The following is a 19,135-nucleotide window of genomic DNA, read 5'->3' as shown; positions in this document are numbered from 1 at the left end:
TTTTTTTTTAAGTTAGACTTGATAATAAAAATATCCCCATAGTCGAAATTATGAGATAGAAAGTCGAAGTTATGAGATAGAAAGTCATAATGATGAGATACTTAAACACAGAAGCAGCTCTTTGGCTGGTTACTGTACATTTGACATGGAAATGTATTGAGAGCACATTGAAGACTACTTCAAATGTGGCTTTAAAAACACATGAAATACTTCATGTCGGATTGTGCAAAACGCACCCTTGAAAGGATTTTAAGCTTTGAACAAAGTTATTGTAATAACTTGTTTGATATTTGTCTTTGACATTTTCTGTAATAGTTTGATCTTTGATAGAGTAATGTGGGTTTCTTAACCCTAAATTAAAAGGATTTATGTTATAATAACAGAAATGTGCTTAAATATATGTTTACATTTATATAACTACATGTACACTATTTTTACACTTGAATAAACAATAATCAAATGCAGAGACAGTTATTTACCAATATGTTAGGAGTAGTTACATTTACACAGTCTTACATTTACAACCGGTCCTTTGAGGGCGACCGTGATGCTGATGTGGCCCGGAGTGAAGATGAGTTTGAGACCCCTGCTTTAAAGGATTTGTGTGTTTCTCGTCACAATTTTTACCTAAAATGTATGTATATTCATGCTACTTTTAAATGAATAATATTTCAATATTTCTTGACAAATAAAAAAGCACGGTGCACTTGGGACTCCTTAGCATATACAAAATATACCGAAAAATATTTACTCAAATGAACATGCTGTGTTTTAAAAGTACACAAAAAGCTAAGTTAGGGAGAAAACCTTGGATGAGAATCAAAACAACGCAGAGCTGTCACATGATTTCAGCAATCCATGAGATCAGTGGAGGAAACTTGGAAAACAAAAATAATGAGGGAAGCTGAGAGCCAGCCAGTGCCACTGTTGGGCATTTGGAACACCAGGGCTGCTGCCATTCAAGAAACAACAAGCCAATCACTTTACTACAGCTGGTCAACAAATACCCCTGTGGTCTGCACAGACACTCGACATGTAAACAAGATAATCATGCATGTTGGCATGCGTGTGCCCATATACAAACCCGGGCATTCATACACGCACACACACACACACACACACACACATTATCTACTTGCTCTGCAGCTCTCCCTCTTTCTTCACCTCAGTTACTTACTTATTCTCCATGGCTGCATGTTTTTTCATTTCCTGAATGTGCATCTGCCATGACTGCCTGTGTGTCTGTGTGTGTGTGTGTGTGTGTGTGTGTCAGGGAATACCTGTCGCGCGTGTGAGTGTATGTATGTTTTTGTGTGTCTCTGTTTTGACAGCCAGAGACAGGCCTTTCCAGAGAGCAGATCTCCAGATATCTGAGAAACAACAAGTGAAAGCTATTTTCTGACGTTTTCTTGCTGCTGCTGGACGCTTTGTTCGACCAGCCCAGCGTAAGGGCCGTTGTGTGTGCATGGGTGTGTGTGCTCCTTCCTAACAGAGGCAGGGGAAATCAGTCGGGCCTGGTCTGGTCTTTTGTTTTTATCGACAAGTGTACAGGACAAAACAGAAGAGCCATAGAGAAATTTGTGTTTCTGTGAATCCCTGTGGGTGGTTGTGTTTGCGTGGGTGTGGGCCTCTACTGTGCCGAGACCGGACAAACGGTAGTAATGATAAAGGCAAGTCCTGATTCATGAAACGATTTTAAAGTACAACAGAATAATCTTTTGTTTTCATCAACACGTGAAGAGACACAAGTCTCATGAGACTGTGAGTGAATGCCTACAACTGCAGGCATATTTAAGAAAAACAGCTACTGTGATGTGTTGCAAATTTCATGATGTTTTCAGAGAAAAAACCCACTGAAACTCTTAAATGTAACACCAACCTCAGAGACTGCTGTGATCAATTCTCGTCTACCACTACAAAATAGCACTTCAACTTTATATGCATATATTAGCTTTTGATATCATCGATATCATGCTGCCTATCCCAGTGGCGAGTTCACATCATGTCTCCGGTTTTCCTCATTTCATTACTCCCCCAACACTCTTCAATGCTGTCTGAGAAAAAAACACTGCGCTTGAACTGAACAGCACATCTGCATGTTTCATGATAACAATTTTATTGTGTGACCATCGTTTGCTCTGTGCACTTTTTGATGATTTGGATCAAATACTTTAATAAATGCTTTTATTTGTGCTAGCAAGGTGCTTCCAATGTTCTATCTGGAGCCTGGGACATTATTACAACCCTTTGTGTCCGTTGCAGTCATGTGCCAAAGCATTGCTATTCAGTTCAGTTTCTCATTAACTTGCTTCCACCTGCTAAAAGGAGCTCCCGGAGAGCTGGTGACAAAGGGAACTGCAATCCTTTAATTTGCTTCACAGACATTATAAGCTGAAAAATGAGGTGTTTTCTTTACACTTCCATTTCGGATAATTAATTACTGTGGAGTAACTAAACGACACAAAGGCCTCTGTCAAAAAGCATGACACCATGGTCAGTATTTTGTACCCCATCTAACTTCACAAAATTATCTTTTGCACTGAATTCAATTTTACAGAGTCAGACAGGGAGACAGACCGACACACACACACACACACAGCGAGAGGGAAAGAATACAGCTTGAAGAGCCCATTACTCAGGCTGTGAACATTTGGCACCCTCTCTCCCCTCTGCTCACCAGGGACCAACACTGATGGAGTGAAGACTGCCTCCCTGGCTCTGCTGTGAAACCTCACTCACCACACGGAGCTAAGTCGCGGTGTATGTGCATGCGTCTGCGCCTTAACGACTCCTTATTTGTGAGTGTGTTTGTGACTTTTCAGTGTCGTGTCTTGTCCACCGTCAGAAAAGTACAATGTTCATATTCATGACAGTATTATTACATTTTTATAGCAGCCGCTCAAGTTGTACCACAGGACACTTCCATGACTCACTGGGAAGTGTGCTCTCCATCATCCTCATTATTCACACTCAGCAATTTTTAATTTCCATACAACTCTTATCGGGAATGGAGTGAAGTGACATTAAAGAGGCTGACGCTCAAGTCCTGTGAAGTCACAGCAGCGGATCAAGATATAGAGCCGAAAGTTAGAGGAGACTTTATATCAATGTAGATGGGAAAAAAAAGCCGTAAAAGTCATATTCATGACTGCGAGCAATGAGTTTCTCTGTGGTCTGATGAAAGTCAAACATTTTGGACTTTAATTCTGGATGTAACAATTCCTTTGAGCAGTTGACTGCAGTTGCTTGTGTGTGCATGAACATCTTTGTTTCATGCATGTGGGTGCCAACTAGTTGCCTTTTTTAAAGCAATTGATGTGGTCAATACGAAGGATCAGATCAGGATCAAAACAAGAGGATAATATCTATTAATACACACATCAAACAGAATGCTAAACCTCTTAAAGATCTTGCATTAATATCAAATGAGTTGATCTCATTTCCTCTGCTGTAAATAATCTCCTTTGATCCCCTCCCCAATCACTCCTATCAGCTGGTACCAGTTGCTGTTTGGGCTGTAGCTATAGATCATCTCCATTTCTGACTTGAATCATTGCATAGCGTCACTGGCTTAAGTTAACAAAAATGCATGGTTTAATGTCGTGTGCATCTTTGAAATAACATCTAGTAATGGATGCCAATCTCCAGAACACTTAAAAATAAGTGAGAAAATAGGCATTCAAGAATACTTCGACAGATCAACAAAGGCTGTTTGTTTCTCTTGCCACAGCCATTAGTGCCATTGATGTGAAGCACCACTTAGACCAGTAGGTTTGGGTGGAATATTGGGCAGTTTGAAATTATTTCTAGATGACTTCATGAAAGGCTATCAATATTCAAACATCTGAGGCTTTTCTTAACAGCTGTTGCACTGAATGTAGTTGCTGCAGATTGCACAATTAGACCAGCAATTGGTCAAATATTTGTCTCTACATAATATCCCCCACCTCTCCTATAGCCCTGATACTATCAGAGCGAAGCCAACACTTCATCCTTTCTCTCCCACTCACGCCAATATGCTTTTGGTTGAGAGGCTTCACAAGGAAAATGGTCAAAGCCAGACTCATCATAAGTGAAGCTTAAAAATATCATCCTATGATGAATTGAATCATAAAATAAAAATGCAAACGGAGCATAGTAAATACAAAGTGAAACTACAGCGCAGTCACACTCCTGCTGAGATCCGGAGCACCCCTCCCGATCATTCAATTACAAGCTGACATTTAACAGGCCACAGATTCGTCAGCTGAATAGTAATTGATGAGTGAGGTATTTGGTCCTTCTCAACACAGAGGTCTTCCCAAGAATACGTGGGGATGATGAAGCTCAGTGTCTATTTCAAAAAAGGACATTACCAATGTCTGTAATTCATGCTAAAATTGCACAAGCACCAGTTATTGGGTCTTCCAAAAAGCCACGAGATGGTAGTTTGTCTTTGCACCTAAACAGCACTTATAAATACATTAAACAACGTTCATGCCTTATACATATATATGTGTACTTTTAAAAAGTACATAAGTCATCATATATTCTATATATTTAATCATATTTGATTTTGTTCTTCTGTTAGACTGTAGGCCAATATTTGTTTAAATTCCAGACCAGTTCCCTGTATCTTCATATACAGCCCTCCTTTATGAGCACTTTAATACATACAGTAAATGCTAAATATTTTGAGCAGTCTTTTTTATCCTTCTTTTTACACTTATTGTATTCATTTGTCCATGCTTTAGTGTTGTCTTTGAGGTCCCTTGCTCTAATGTACACTTACGTCCCCCCTAATGTAAGCCCTCTAGATAAAAGTGTCAGCCAAATGCCTAAATGGAAATGTACGAGGCACTTGATGTCTGTATTTAATCAGCTGCAAAAACGCAAGATGATTTAAAATATTAGGGAAATCACTCAAGTTCAAAGAAAGTCAGCGTTGTGCTTTCATGCTTCTTGTTTCTTTTCTTTCTCATAATTGACTGCAAAATATCGCACAAAAATAAATCAAGTTTTTTTTAAAGTGAGGTTGCAGGTATATATACATGTACTCCAGCACAAGTGCAGCAACTTGCTTTGGGCTACAATCTGTCACTCATTCTGTGCAAGCTTGTCTCCAAAGATAGTCAACTGGGAGTCTCCAAAGTCAGGGACCGCCATGTTGTTTTCTCTCTAGCGACACAGACTAGCTGACACTTAACTACCAGTGTATTTGGAAAATAACTAGTTTCATTATATAAAGATATTTGGTGCTACTGCAGTGGAATATAGAGCTGTGGAACAGAGGCAGAGCTCCGTTACAATCACAGCCGACAGAGACCCTGTGACTGAGGTGGCTCGCCCTGTTTTATTTTTTTTATTTTTTAGCTACCAAGCCCGTTGACACGATAGCAAGGTCAGTAATGTGTCTCCAAGCACAAAAATATATGGGTGCTATGCCACTGTTAATCTCAAAGATCCCAGTTTCTCTATGCTGCAGATTTACAGAAAGATATCTTATGTCTTGTGTTTTGCCCCACTGCAGTATTTTGCGGTAACTGCTGGGGTAACTGCTATTAAGTGTCAAGATATCTTGGTGAATATTAGTAACATACACACACTATATTACAGGTGTAGAAACCTTGTTTGAAGCACAGTCATCTGCATATGATGCACTATTTCTCCTCTCCGGTGTAATCTAAGGAAGCATCTAACCCCAAACACCAGCAAAGACACACACAAGCTGCATCATTTGAATGCAACCTCTAACCTTGTGCTGTCACACGCAATTGTAATGTAAAAAAAGAGACTACATTAATAATACATTATGGAATAGATCACATAATGGTTAAGTATAGTACTAAAACCACAAATCACAGATAGCATTTTTCATTGGAAACCATGATTAACGTGTCCCTGTTTGATCCTGTATCAGCTTAAGATTTGCGGTACGACCTGTGCTAGTTTATTGGATGCATACATTACTGTCAACTGACCCGGGGTGCTTGCAGCTACACGCTTCTCATCCACATTAATAATAAACATTCTGACAGGGCCTGCTGGCATTATCTGAACAAGAGTTATGGTAAACAAGTGTGTGGGAGGAAACTGTGACTTCAAATGTTTGTTAGTTTGTTAAAGCTAATTGCGTTTTAATGTGCAGTCAGACAGAGCATGTTTGTTTTTTCCCCTGTGCTTCCACATAGTTCACTACACACCACATTTAGCCTTTTATGTTCCCACTGAGACACATCAAATCATGAAGCTGTAATTGTGGATCAAAGTCTGACACTTAAACTGACAAAAGACAAGATGATCACTTCTTAAAAGGTTTCCAAGACATACAACAGACAAATTGTAACCCGTCACTGAGAGGCGCACATCTCTGAACTGCATGTCTTGTACTTTTTGCAACTGTTTTACGAGTGAAGATTTTTACAGGATAAGCAAGAAAGTAAATCAATTCATCTTTTTTAAAATTTCACATTGCCATTGCCAAAGTAGAAACCATATTATATGTATCATTAAGGTCTAACTAACATATGAAATGCATTTTGTACATCCTCTTTCTGAGAGATCAAAACCCTGATTGTTTTGCATTTGCTTCTCGGCCTCTTCTTTTTCGGCACATTACTGCCAGATACCATCACCACACTGTAGCAGGCAGGACTGTGTATCACGTCACTACTGTTCTAGTGTGTATGTGCGTCCTGGTAAAACACAAGATACAGACAACATACTGTGGACCACATTACACGATAGCAAACTTGTTCAAACCTTGACTCTGCATTTATTGTATGCATCTTTCATTACAGCCAACGATTGCTCCCCCAAGTATGATTATTGTGTAACTGATTCATTCAAGTTTGCAAGTATTGACAGTCTCTTAGCGGTGTCCTCTATTCGACCAGTTTTAATTATCGCAGTGATTTATCAATGGCATTGTGACTCCTCAGTAGTGCGTTAAAGAGACATTAAAACATTATATTTCACAAAACCAACACTGCAGATGCCAGGCCTTTACCAACCCTCCTCCCAAGTGGCTCACAGTCACAGCAATTCAGCTATCATCAACACTGTTCCATTGACTGAAATTTGCCCCTTCAGTTTGGCAGTGTAAGAGTTAAGTCATCAGTGTGGAGTAACGGCAGGCGGTGATTGGTGGCAAAATGTGCCCGAATAGAACCTTCATTCATAAGACTGCAGGACAGGTGGTTTTCTCTCTGGGGATCGCTGTGTGCACCTCATCCAGCGGTGAATGGGATTGAGCCGAATGTGATTGAATGGCTTGAAACACGGCCTGATGGTAGCAGTGTGTACGTGTATGTGTGTGTGTGTGTGTGTGTGTGTGTGTCTGGAACATTAAGTTGGCTTAAGCGCCCTATCGTCCCAACTCGTCCCTGTGATCAATAGGGCTGATAGCTCCAAAATTATCACCAGTTTCACACAGACAGACGCATTTACAAAAAAAGGTGTAATCTTTAGTTTTAAACATGTGTGTGTGTGTGTGTGTGTACTAATGTAGATTGCTGCAAAGCCTCTTCTAAATAAGACAAGAGACAGAGAGAAACAAATGGCTCCAGATTTGCTTGTTACTGCACTGGGGGTTATTGATGGTCTATGCCCAGCTTAAAATGATTGGCTCTGTATTTGTTTACACAAGCAATATTTTGAATTACACTGGCAATAAATAAAAAAGCAATATATATGTCATACATTGAGGCAAAACAGAAAACAACGTTGTCTTTAGTTGCAAATACATCCAGGATTAATGTGTTTTGGAGTATTTGCAGAAATATTAGAGGCAATGAATCAGGGTTAATGGCAGAAGGAAAACACTTCTGAATCAATAATCGGCAAACAATTATGATGCTGCACACAAAAACAACAGCTTAATTTACTTTCAACTGTAAATGATCCGTATTTGTCACCGCATCCAGTCCTAACAGTACTAAAAGAGAGAATAATGATGAAGCTATTTGGGGCTGAATGCAGCTTAATACCCACGGAATGCAGACAGGAAAAAAAACAACTCACCCACTCGAGATTTTAACTCTGTGGCTGGTAAACATGATTCTTCATGTTTCGGATCTTTTCATACGGAAAGTGTGATGGTGCACATGAATCTTTATTGAGGATTTATACCTTAGGATGAGAGGACATGCTCACTGTCAACACATTAGTTGACCAGTGTTTTCCTGCCTTGTCAGGAGAGGTAGAAAAGCTTGAATTGCATCGCAGCGTTTCAGGAAAAGAGTCAAGATACTCTGCTCAGAATTAAGTCAGGAAACACTTTCTTACGTGTCATTAACAATTAACAAGCTGCATCAATGATTTGCTTGTGTTAAAACATTCGGCTGTATGATGTTCATGTCGTGATCAGACCATGTGGTGTGTCAGCCGAGAGGGTACGCATTGGGCTCAAATTCTATTTAATAAGGAAAGTTCGGAAAGCGAACCCCAGATAAGTAAACTTCTTCTGAATATGTGAAACTGCTTGGCTTTTGTTTCCAATTCTTTCAGGCATTTTGGAAAATTCAATTTCCCTTATCGGATTCACTACTTAATAACCATCCGATGTGTAGGGAACTTTCAGAAACAGCGGTCAACAGGGTCAGCTTCTGTTCATGCATCGTGTTTTCAAAGCTTTTTCCTCCTAATGTGGTGGGGAATGCAGCCCCAGCAGTGAATGTGTTGTGAACGCAGCCCTCAGGCTGGGTCCTCCCCCCGACAATTCCATAATCAGGTCCAGCTTATAAAATGCACCTATTGGCATGGCCTCGTTCTTTTTTGGCCCCTGTCCTCTGTCTCTGTGGTGGCTGGTGGTATTTTGTGTTACAGTTATCTATTTGTATGTGATTAGTTAGCATACCAACCTTTGTGAAATACAGCCACCTATTTTACCTCTGGACTGACATTTTGGCTGGAAATTGTTTTGGAAACCTCATTGTTGTCCTGCCTTCGATTAGTGATGCACATGTTAATACCCCATATATGAGGTGGTTAGTAGTCACAACATTAAATTGCATTATTTTGCAGCATGGTGAGCCCTGTTAATCTTTGTTTTTCATGTGTCCACCTGCTGCTTGCGTCTGTTTTGCTTTGCCGTTTTGTTTAATTTACACTGTTAAACCATTTGGGGTAGTTTGCTTATTTGAGTTGATTCTTTTTTGGTACTAGTTCCCTTTTTCTTTAGGTGAAGTAGAGTGCCATTGTTGGCAGGCTAGGCACCCATGGTGAGGTCCCTACCCCTTATACATGCATGTACAAACACTGGTCTACGAGTGTATTTCTGTTGTGAGGATGGCTGTATCGTGCCTGAGGTGGGTTACTGTAGCACCCCTGGGCACTCCTCAGTGTAGTCTGCCTCTCCAACCAGTGGCCTCAACTTAAATCCCACCATTTTGCTCGGTTTATGTTGGATAGGACATTTTAGAATATTAACATTTGTGATAGTTTGAGAGTTTTTAGCACAGACTCTTCAGCTTAACATGTAAGAAATCATTTTTTTCAATCCCTTATTGGGTACCAGTCATTTTCCTTCGTCTATTAATATTTTTCTTCTCCCGCAGCTCCAGTCCCTGCAAATTTGATTATTTTTGATTCCTTAAATAAAACCTTTGCTTCATTCTACGAACACACATCTGTCTCATATCAGCAATACAATTGCTTTTGTGCCTTTTCAATTCTCAAAACAATATCTTAAGCGTATGTTTCCTGGGGTGTAATTCTCCAGCTGCCGTTGTTGGTTCCCTCCCATTTTCCCCCGAAGGCCCCGTCACACTAACGTAGATGCTTACACTGTTTTATGTTGTTTTTTATTTTACTAGATCTCCTTTTGATTCATACCTTTTTGATGAATCTGATGCATTTACATCATTTTGATGTTAATTAATGTGTGTCGACCCTGACCATTAAAGCAAAGTGAACACCTTACGGTCTTCTAGCGGATAAGAATCAGGTGGACTGGGGGAAACAAATACACAGCCTGTCTCCAACGGTGGAGATTAAAAAGCAAACAGCCCCTCCCCTTTACTTCCAGGTTTTAAATGAATGCTGGCTAGCTTGGTGTATCAACATTATTCATGACAGGGCTATTCTTCTCTTCCTCTCTCCTCTTGCTGAAAGCCCATCTGTTATCACCTGTAGCTCTTCACCAACAGTGAACAGTGTGGGCTTTTAGCCCATCAGCTAATGATCAATGATGCCTAACTCGAGTGCTAAGTGCTGTGACAGAGGGCTGTTGATTTGGAATAAGAGACATACGGTGCACAATAAAGCCACAGAGATCACATCAATGTCAAGGAATAAACTCCTAATGGCTCATTTCCAAATGTTGTTCTCTCTGTATTTTTCCATCTAGAACCAATCCGTGCTTGAATAACGGCTGTGGTTGATATTACGTTTGGTAAAAACTGATCTATTGATGACTATATGCACCACACAGTGGCACGCTCACAAAAGGTTTCTTCTCTGGGTTACGCAGGGGTGAAAAGGAAGCATTCACATTCTAATACGCCATTTCCATTTTGCAGAGTGTCATATTAATATCCTCTTCTATCATAAAAAAGTATTTCCCTTTTGATTAGTTATTTTACCACATGCATCTTGAGTGATACTTGAGTGATACATATTGTAACAATAAAAAAATTATAGTAGTGGAAATAATAATGTAGTTAAAGAATCTTAAAACTTTAAACTTTACATTTTATTTTATTAAATTATTAAATTAAATTAAATTTGAATTAAAAAACTTTAAACTTAAACTTAAATAATAACTTTGGATATGGTTATATACAAGTATTACCCACCAATGTACACTTATAGAGCTCTGCCTTTGATGATCCTACTGTCATCTGATAACCTCTGGAAATTGCGCGCACCTACACACCTACACACCTACGCACGCACGCACGCAGCAACACTTCTTTTTCACTCACCCAAATGTTGCCGTCTTGGTGATATGGTTTCCAGTTCCTTCCTGTGTCGCTGTAGAGGAGACGGTACCGCATTGTCCAATCAGAGCTGCTGTAGCGACCCTGTGTCGCTATGGCGCTCACCTGCTTCCTGGAACCAAGGTCCACCTGTAGCCACTGGTAATGGTCACTGTCCAGAGGAGACCAACCACCAGCACCTGCAGAGTTAGTGAGATAATGGGTGGGAAGTCAGTTTGTTTACAGATATCTTATATCCTTATAACAGTATCTTGTCAGTCTGTGAAGTAAAATGGCTTGGCCCTGGTATGATTAAATAAAAAGTAGCAGAGAGTGGGAACTGTTTTTTCACTTCAATATATCGTATTAGCAAGGAAAACAAGCTCTGGAGTCCAAGACGGGCAGAGGAGCAGCATGGTTCCGCCAAAATGACATTTTACAAAGAGAATGTGGAGTTACAGTTCTAGTGTTTCCTATTGTTAATGGTCAGTGTCCAGCAGAGAGCAACCCCAGACATTTGTTTCAAGACTGAAACTGGAATAGTGGACAAACTCTTCTTCAGTATCTTCTAGTTATTTACCTGTCGCTGTCACAGCAGACCTACACACACACACACACACCGACAAACACACACACGCAAAGCACCAAAAATGTATCAGCCGAGCTTGTGACAGAATGCAACTGTGAAATGATTATCGGGAAGAGTGGGTGGTGGCTGGACTGCGACTTGGCCATGTCACGGCCGTCTTCTCTGATTCTCTGTGATGGAATTTTCAAAAAAGGACACAAATACAGATAAGAAAGTGACAGGCTGAAAGCACAAGTGAAGGAGAATGACTGACTTTAAAATGACAATGAGAGAGGAAAAAAACATGACCATATGGACAAAGTTAGAAAAGAGAGATAGTAAGACCAAGAAAGTACAAAGGAGTGGGGGGAGCACCAAGTATAGTGGAGGAGGCATGAACGATGATAGGCACGTGATAAAATGGAGAGCGAGGCAGTTTGCGATGTATCCCCACCTGGCAAAAATCCTGTATCTTATCCAATTACAGAGCCATTACACTCCAACCCCGGCCTTGACAGATAACCAGGCCCGTATCAGTGGAAACGTCAATACCTCAAAAAACCCGTTGCGGCAAAGCCATTCCCTTGGGGGGATGAAACACTATCAGAAGGGGGAGAGTCAGAGGGGATGGAGGGTAAGGCATTGAGTTTTGGAGAGGCGAGGTGATAGTGATCATAAACAGACAGTAAACAGAAAATAAAGATTAAGAAAGCAGGCTGAGTGGACAATGACCAAGGCAGTGTGACGCTATCAACAAGATTGAGGATGGTGTGTCAAAGAGAATGACGAGAAGCTGTGTGTTGAGGTGGTGACAAGCGAAGGGAGAAGGCAGAAAAATGGAAACGAGGGCGAGTAACAGAGATGGATGAGGTGTGGAGAAGAGGGAGTGATGAGAGAGGCTTTTATGGCTCTGGTAGATAGCATGCGGATGGGATGAAAAAAGGACAGCAAAAAGGGAGCAATGTAGTTATGGTAAAGAAGGTGATAGATGAGGCCGACAGTGAAGAGGGGAGGATGAACGCAGCAGAGGGAAAAGGATGAGTAACTTGGGAGAAAGAGATAAACTAAACCCATTCAACACTGGAAAGGGGGCAACATCAACGGAGAATGAGACTGCAAGTGGGTTCAAATGACACAGAACAGATGGCAAAGATTGAAAAAGTTATGGGTAGAGTTCAGACAATATAAGGAAGTGAGAGAGCAACAGTTAGAATATATGTGCAATGTACGGTAATGAAAATAGATTAAAAAAAGATAATAGTGGCACATTGTAGAGGTGGGCATTCTGCTAAAATATGTTAGTGTCTGTTTCTCTGAACGTTAAGCTAAGATGTGTGGCTCCATTTCTGCATACATCCTCAAACGCTCTATTGACATACATATTCTGGTGTCAAATACAAGAAGCTAAATTGTCTTGTATTTCTTCAGCCAATCTCCTGCTTCACATTCACCGTGCTTGGACTGGTATACTTTAAAGGTCAGTCCACTTTAAGTGCGCCAGAGTTGTTGCTAACTGCAGAGCTAACATCCTTCACTTTCATCATCTTAGAAACTTAGCTTGGGTCTCCTCACGGGTCTTGGGGAGTTGTAGCATTTATTGACCTACAAATAAATGATACACACACTACACTGCTACGTTCATTGCTGTGACGTTACTGCTATCGTCATACTCGTTGTCACACATGCTCTCTCTCCATTGGACACTCTCAAAAGTTATGCCAGGTTTGCAATCCCCCGGCAGAAACCATGACAGAGTACTTTAGGCAAACACACAGCTGACAACCTTGCAGCTAAACTAATTGATGCGGTGGAGACTAACGTGTCTGCATGTGTCCAGGAAAATGCACGCAACAGTGTGGCTGCAAACTCTACCTGACGGATGAACTGGAGACTGCTCGTTCTGATGAATTTAAGCTGTTTGTGCATCAGGCTATTGTTACAGCTGGGCGGCTTATTGGGCTCAACTGGCGAGAGGTTAACTTCATGTCACTGTAGTGGTATCGGGTGCGGTTTGATTTTTACGAGCACAGTATCGGTTTGATACCCAATATTGTTATCAGTGCATCCTTACTCCTGTTGTCACTGAGTAGTCTCGCATAGCCAAACCTATCTTCACTCTTCGTTTTATCACTGTACCAGCGCTGGAGAAAGGCCTGGCTGAACCCATCATACTTGGACACTAAGGGAATAAAACACTGGGTTGTTTGTATGTATGAAAACCCATCACAATCCAGCTGAAATAGGCGGCTAATGGCCGGCGTGGATGCACAGTCTACATCGAGAGTCAAACTAGTGATAAGAACCACAAAGAAAGCAGTTGGCAACATTTTGCACAATGTTCAAGGCCACTTAATTGGTCGCTACTGGTTGATGGAAATCACATTTTAAATCTCCAATATTGTCTACCCTGCAGTGCTACGGCAAAAGTGACCAAATGTAAAGCACTGAAATTTGCACTGCAGGTAAAACACGCAAGAGGCTGCATTGGTATGTGATATCATGACCAGACATTGTGTGTGCCTGTTTTACACCTCAGCCACTTCACACTTCACTTCCCCTCTGGGGCCCCTGCAATGCTTGAGAACTTTCCAAATCATCCATTCACCGCCGGATTCTCCCACCAGTCCCAGTCACCCGAGTCCTGCACACCTGCCTTTCATTCCTGAAGAGCCACACTCTGTATGCGTATCTGCCCTCTAACACTGGCTCTCTGCCAGATTGTGAATGTATGCCTTTAGGTTCCAGACTTTACTCCCTGTATGTGCATCTTTACCTGTACCGGCCTGCATCGTGTGCCTGCCGTGTCCTGTTAGTTTGTTAATTACATGCTGCCTATGTTTGATCCTGCTGCCCGAAAGCCTGTTTGCCACCATTCTTCCCAGTATAGTTCCCGTTCTGGCCCAAGTTTGCATCGAGATCTTCTTCCATGTTGTCTTGTAAACAAACTGCTACAGTGTGGATGTATTATTGATGTGAGAAAAGGTGAGACAGTGACATCTCCGTGCAATGCTGGATGCTGTTGCATTGTTTTATATCAAACGTTCAGCCAGGTTCCACTTTATTACTCTGCCTTTCTTTGACGGAGGCTGACCCCGCCATCTCACCAACATGCATGAGACTGCTTTTTTGAAAAAGTGCTTCTGTCGGTCTGAACATGGCTTTAAGGGGTTTATGAAAGGACAGAGTAATGGTTGGGAAAAAGGGGTTGAAGAGGACGGATGGGGTAGAAGGCATGTTAGGGTTACAGGCTTATTAGAAGTAACAGATCGGAATGACAAAGAGACAGATAGATTGAGAAGTGTAGAGACGAAAAGGTTCCAAAGGTCGTAAAAGTGATGGCAAGGATTTTGAAAGACGGTCGAAAAAAAGCAATGAGAAAAGAGAGCTGTGGGCTACAGAGCTCAATGGTGAAGTTCAGAGGAGGAACAAGGGACACGAATAAAGGGTGTGGGGGAACAAAACAAAGAAGCGGCCAAAAAAGGGATGCTGTCATAGATTGGAGAGGAAGGAATACGGCTGGAAAAAGAGGAACAGATGAGAGGTGAGAGGTGAGGAGGGCCAGCTTGACAGAGGTTAGAAGTGGGGTGAAGAGTGATATATATATATCAAAAGAAAGAACAGAGGTGCAGTGAAAGGTGAAAGCCTGAGGTAGAAAGGGAAGAAGCGAGAAGAGGTTGACAGAATAAAGTGGAGGTGGAGGAGGCTGGCAGTGGGGGGGGATGGAAGGTGAGAGAGTGATTGTGAGCGAACAGGAGCATCAGCGTAGGAAAAGGCACAAAAAATGGGAGGAGAAATGGGAGGGGAGGAGCGTCGGGGGACTGTCACAGTTCTCTCACCTGTCACACACACAGATGTTCGGGGAGGAGAGGAGGAACGGGAGGAGGAGAGGGGAGAGAACAGGGGAGCAGAGAAGGTCAAAGAAGCCACCTTTGAGAAAGAGATGAAGAAAAGGGGAAAGGAAAGTAACAGAGACAAAGAGCAGGAGATAGAGATCGGGACAAAGGATGGAGAATAAGTACAATCCAAGAAGACGACGTAGAGAACAAAGCATTGGAATTACCAGAGGCTAAAACTAGGGGAGCACTGCCACCTAGATTTACAGATTTTACCCCATTGATGCTGACGGCATTTTGAGAGTACTGTTGATAATAGGTTGCTTTCTAGATAATAGAAACTAAGAGCATCGATTTGTTTGTGTGTGCTTGTTTCAATCACTAGTGCAGTGCCTACTGGTCAGGGGATAGGAAGCGCAACCGTCGAGAATGACTCAGCGATCGTTGAGTCCAGGGAAGTGAAGAAGAGTTTGGCTTTAATGCTGAAAACACACCAAGCAGCGGTGAATTGCAGCCAACGACGAGCTGCCATGCAATATCCATGGGAAGTTGTGGGGAGGCGGATTGATTCTGCAGCAGAGTGCGGCCAAACGAAAAGTTGGGGATAGTCAAACCTTCAGCAGTGAATTGCCGCCAGAGAACACCTGCAGCCACATTCCGTGACTCTTGTGACATGTTGCCTCATGTTACAAAGACTTTATTCCCGCCTGAAACACATGAACACATCTTCTGGACCCAGAACACTGCAACTTTTTCGTCGAGATATATTTTGTGGCTGCAGTCAATGAGCCCCAGTCTGTAATGGCCTACTGCAGACGACACGACTCAGTTCGCAGAACACTCAGCTTCCCCCCCGCTGTTGCAGAGAATGCCGTCACTTGTTTTTTCAAAGTTTATGAATATTTAACGTGTAGCTCGGATGAACGGTGCTTGAGATATGCAAAGGATATGTCCAAAGACAGACAGAAACTCCTTGCTTTATAATAAATTGTTTTTTTACGTCATTTATTCTGTCCAAATCAGATGCTGCTGGTTTATTACTTAGTTTGCACCATTTGTGATGTGTAATCAACCAAAAATACCAAAAATTCCCTGGACTAACTTCCGAATTGTGAGAACTGTGTGTTTTCTGATGATTTCATATCATTTTAAATATATAACCTGAAGTTTTGGACTGTTGGTCAACAAAAGCAAGTTGAAGAAGGCACGATCATGGGCCTTTTTCACAATTAGTTTGATGTTTTAAACAGTGAATGGATGAATACAAAATAACTTTGATGAATTAATGACAGTCACTGTAAGACAGATCACAGATCCTTTAATGAACAAAGAAAGTGTAGAAAAATCCAATCCATTTTTTATGGCTGCCCTGTAGTATATCCTCATAATGCATTTGAATTGGGACTGCAACTGGCATTTCTAACAAGCAGCGTGTTAGAAATCAGATTAATCTGCTACCTGAAAGCCACCCTGGTGAAAATGTCCCTGTGCGGTGCCCTTCACAGGTCAGAACTCGCCAAATGGAATTCAGAGAGAGAGAGAGAGAGAGACTCCTGAGATAAAAGGAGCCACCCGGGGCCAACACATGGCTGGAGTTTCTCCAAGCTTGCACAACAGGGTTTAAGCTATCTGTGATGCCACAGATAACCCTGCAGTCGGAGCATGTGTTTCAGTGTAATCTACTGCTATACTGATTATGACAGTACATATTTTCACACACAAACACACGTAAGAGTGCGTTTAAACATATTTGTGTAGAAACATGCACACGCACGCACACACACACGCACACACCCACACACACACACACACACCCACACACACACACACGCACACACACACACACACACACACACAGGTTTCATCAATTGTTTAGTTTCTGTAGGCTGCAGACAAATGGACCACACAAAGCTAGTTATTGCCCATTGTACACCAAAACCAATAACAATGAACATACAGTAAAAGCCACTAAAAAGTCCTCTTGGCAATTTGGGGAATGTACCAGCAGCATTGCGCCGACTAAGCAAAGGCAGTGAAACATAATCAAACCAGAAAATGCCCCGTGGGAACCATTGCCAAAAAAATGGCTGCCTTTTGAAACAGTCAGGTAATGCAATCCGTGTAGATATTTTTCCTGTGTCACATCTCACACATCTCAGTTCACACTGTTCAAGAAACCCTCGGCTACGGGTCATTAGACCAGCCCACAAGTAAAGTTATGAAAGCTCCCTTTGGTTGCTTTTGAATTTGAATCAAACAGTGTTCTACTGTCTCAGCTGACTTGTCTCTCCTCTGTTCAGCTCTTCTTAGGCTGTCAAGTTGACTCCTTCCTGTTGTTGTTTTCTTCCAAAGATATTTGATCAAAGCTCACCTGACTGGACAAGTCACACAGGGTTGTCCATCGCTCCTGGGGAGTGAATGTGTAGACATACACATGCACTACAATTTTACCGTCGGCTGATGTGACCGTAGCGATGGCTTGATCACTGTGTGATGAAGTTGATCCAACCTTGCAAAGTGAAGCGATATGGTTCCTCGACAAAAGGCAATTTTCGTGCAAATTTACCACTTCAATTGCAAAGAATATCAAAGTCTGTATCTCCTAAATTTCTCCAAATATCCTTTAATTTTTCTTTTTTTTCTCCACAGAATATTAAGTTTACTTGCAATGGCCTACGTGGTCATATATCTGTGTGTGTGTGTGTGTGTGATGATTGCTGTACCCAGTCACTGCCTGGCTGTGCCCGAAGTGAGCAAGATAGAGCAACAACGGGAACAAAATAGGAAATGAAGAAGAGTAACTATGTAAGAGAGTACAGAAGGACAGACATGAGATCTGAGACTGAGTAATGGAGACACAGTGTGATTTTGGACGAGCAGCCGGTGACAGGCATGACACACAGACACAAGTGACAGTGGCAAAGCAGAGCATCAAACAAGTGAACATCTCGCCCCGGTCTTGCCGTTGGTGTGGGAGAGTGTGTGGGTGGGCACGCACACATTACAGCAATTGTTTCTGAGCAGCCGGGTGGCTCGTGGTGTGTTGCCTTTATGTCTGCGTGTGCCGGCACCCGAGAGAACATGCGAGAGTATGTTTATCAAAGTTGCCTCTTTCCATAACAACCACAACCACATTAACAGAAAGCATCTTAATTAATTAAGATGCTAGGCTGCCGGAAAAGGGAGCACAGAGAAAACAGCTGGTTAGCCCTCTGCTAGTACTTCATCTCTCTGTCATGGAGCAAAGGGAGCAGATGAAGACAGAGCAATTTAATTAGGAGCGGACCGACATTATCGATGGATGACTGCAACGACTGGAGACATCAAAAAACTTTGCCAGATGACAGAGTGAAAAGTAATGCATCATAAAGGGGCGGGCAATATGGTTAATTGTGCAGCAAGTCAGAGCACAGTTGTACTGCAGTACTGTGACAGTCTGTGTTTGAATACGGAGGGGGGGGGGATGCAGGGCAACTTTTTCAAACTTTGTAAGTAAGTATCAAGGTGGGAATGTGAATGAAGAAAAAAGTAGATGATGAGTTCTGCGAAGAAAGAGGGAACAGGCTGCGAAAATGGAGTGTGGCATTGAGACTGTTACTGTAGAAAATAGAAAGAGTATGGAGGGCAAATGAGATGGAGAGGAAGAAAGGGGAGACACGGATGTGATGGAGGGCAGGAAGAGACCTGCCACAGTGGAGGAGAGAGAAACACAGAGGGAGATGGATGAAGAGAGAGAGAGGAGGAGAAGAGAAAATGGAATATAAAGATCAGTGGCCATGTGTTTGTCATTAGCAGCCCAATCTCATGCTTGGCCATGTCTGCGGGCATGTGGGCAT

General features: G+C 42.0%; 1 protein-coding gene across 1 annotated transcript in view; it reads right to left on the bottom strand.

Annotated features, from left to right (window-relative positions):
• cntnap2a (contactin associated protein 2a) overlaps positions 1-19,135 on the bottom strand; it is a gene marked incomplete at its 5' end in the record, with an annotated part of 287,541 nt that overhangs the window by 154,346 nt on the left and 114,060 nt on the right. Inside the window, one exon of the mRNA XM_079292505.1 lies at positions 10,905-11,098. Coding sequence (XP_079148631.1) covers positions 10,905-11,098 — 194 coding nt within the window. The remainder of the gene's footprint in view (positions 1-10,904; positions 11,099-19,135) is intronic.

The sequence above is a fragment of the Melanostigma gelatinosum genome (assembly GCF_949748355.1).
Source record: "Melanostigma gelatinosum genome assembly, chromosome: 20".
NCBI classification, from domain to species: Eukaryota; Metazoa; Chordata; class Actinopteri; order Perciformes; family Zoarcidae; genus Melanostigma; species Melanostigma gelatinosum.
The sequence above is the reverse complement of the archived record's forward strand: the minus strand, read 5'-3'. Positions and strand labels throughout refer to the sequence as shown.